The 1342-nt window shown below is 54.5% G+C and overlaps 1 protein-coding gene across 1 annotated transcript in view; it reads right to left on the bottom strand.

Annotated features, from left to right (window-relative positions):
• Window positions 1-576: 576 nt before the first annotated feature.
• The window catches only part of ORC4 (origin recognition complex, subunit 4), a 14124-nt gene continuing 13358 nt past the window's right edge, over window positions 577-1342 (bottom strand). The window contains exon 13 of the mRNA XM_008947192.1: window positions 577-765. Within this exon, the coding sequence (XP_008945440.1) occupies window positions 577-765 (189 nt within the window). The remainder of the gene's footprint in view (window positions 766-1342) is intronic.

Genomic DNA, 1342 nt, shown 5'->3' with positions numbered 1-1342 from the left:
ATGCCTGCAGGAAACCTTGCAACAACTTTTTTTATTCCTATTTTGCAGTAGGGCCCCAGTCTCGTGGTGTCAGGGAGGTTTGTCTAAGCCACTGCTTGTCATAAAGTTAAGGACAACCCTGTCTAGATGTCTTTGCTGCTTTTCAGTGCACTGCTCTGAGAGTGTCTTTAAGGAACAGCCAAGAGAGGAGAAAAAAATAACCCTTCCCCCAACCTTTCAGCAACAGGGCTTCACTCGACCCCTTCTGCACACAGCACCAGCCCTGGCCTGCTGGAGCTAGTTGGGATGACAGGTTTAAATAGGTCCATTTCCTATGTCCAGTCAAATTTGAGAAGGAAAAGTACCCAAAGGATGAGCTTTGAACTGCATCAGAGGTGGAGCTGTGCTGCAGAAGGAACGGCCTGAGCCCCCGAGCCACCACCAGAGCTGCTTTAACCCCAGAAACCCATCACCAAAGCCAGCTGCTTCCAAGAATTTATTCCCTTAACCCCCCTGCTGTGGTGGAACTCACACCTGCTGGGCTTCACTGGCAACTCCCAAAGTCCGAGGGCAGGATGCGACCCTGCTGAGGCAGGTTCAGAGCCAGCTGAGGGAGGAGGCTGCCCACTGCTTGACCTCTGTGGGGCAGCTGGGGTACACCTGCAGAGCATCCATGATCTGGTTGTTGTCCAGAAGCAGCTTCATCAGGAGGTACTCTGGCTGGGTGCGTGCAGACGGCCTCTCCAGGGGCTTCACCAGCTCCAGCTGCAGCAGGTGCTCGAATGCCTGAGAACAGACAGCAAGCAGAACGTCAGGCCCTGCCAGAGGAGATGGCTCAGGCTGCACTGCTGCAGGATCTCCAGCTGAAGCCTAACTGGATCATGTGGAACCAGAAAGGCTGGGGGGTGCTTTGGCCACTGCTGCTGCCTGGGTCAGGTCCAGGGAGAGGCAGTGTGCACCCTGTGTCACCAGCAGGACCGTGGCTCCCTGCCCAGGGCCCTGCCCAGGGCCTGGCAACGTGGTGGCAGCAGTGACAGCCCAGTCACCTGGTGGGCACCAGGCCTGTAACCAAAACACTGACTGCTGTTCCAGTTTGTGCTCCAGGCTGTAGGTGGCTGAGGCAAAACCAGCCACATTAGGCCACAAATTGATTCCACAGACCAGTCAGACCTACTGGGACTTCAGTTAAGAGAAGCAAATTTCATGTGGTAAGGGTCAGTCTTGATGATTTTTAAGGTTTCTTCCAACCAAAATGATTCTAAGATGTAAAATTCTGGAGACATGCCTTGTCAGCAGCAGGAGGGAGCTGAGGACACCTGCAGACCTACACGAAGCTCTCCCTTGGAAGCCAGTCCTGAGGGAG

This window comes from Merops nubicus, unplaced genomic scaffold (genome assembly GCF_000691845.1).
Source record: "Merops nubicus isolate BGI_N331 unplaced genomic scaffold, ASM69184v1 scaffold11019, whole genome shotgun sequence".
In the NCBI taxonomy this organism is placed as follows: Eukaryota; Metazoa; Chordata; class Aves; order Coraciiformes; family Meropidae; genus Merops; species Merops nubicus.
This window is presented reverse-complemented; position numbering and strand designations above follow the sequence as displayed.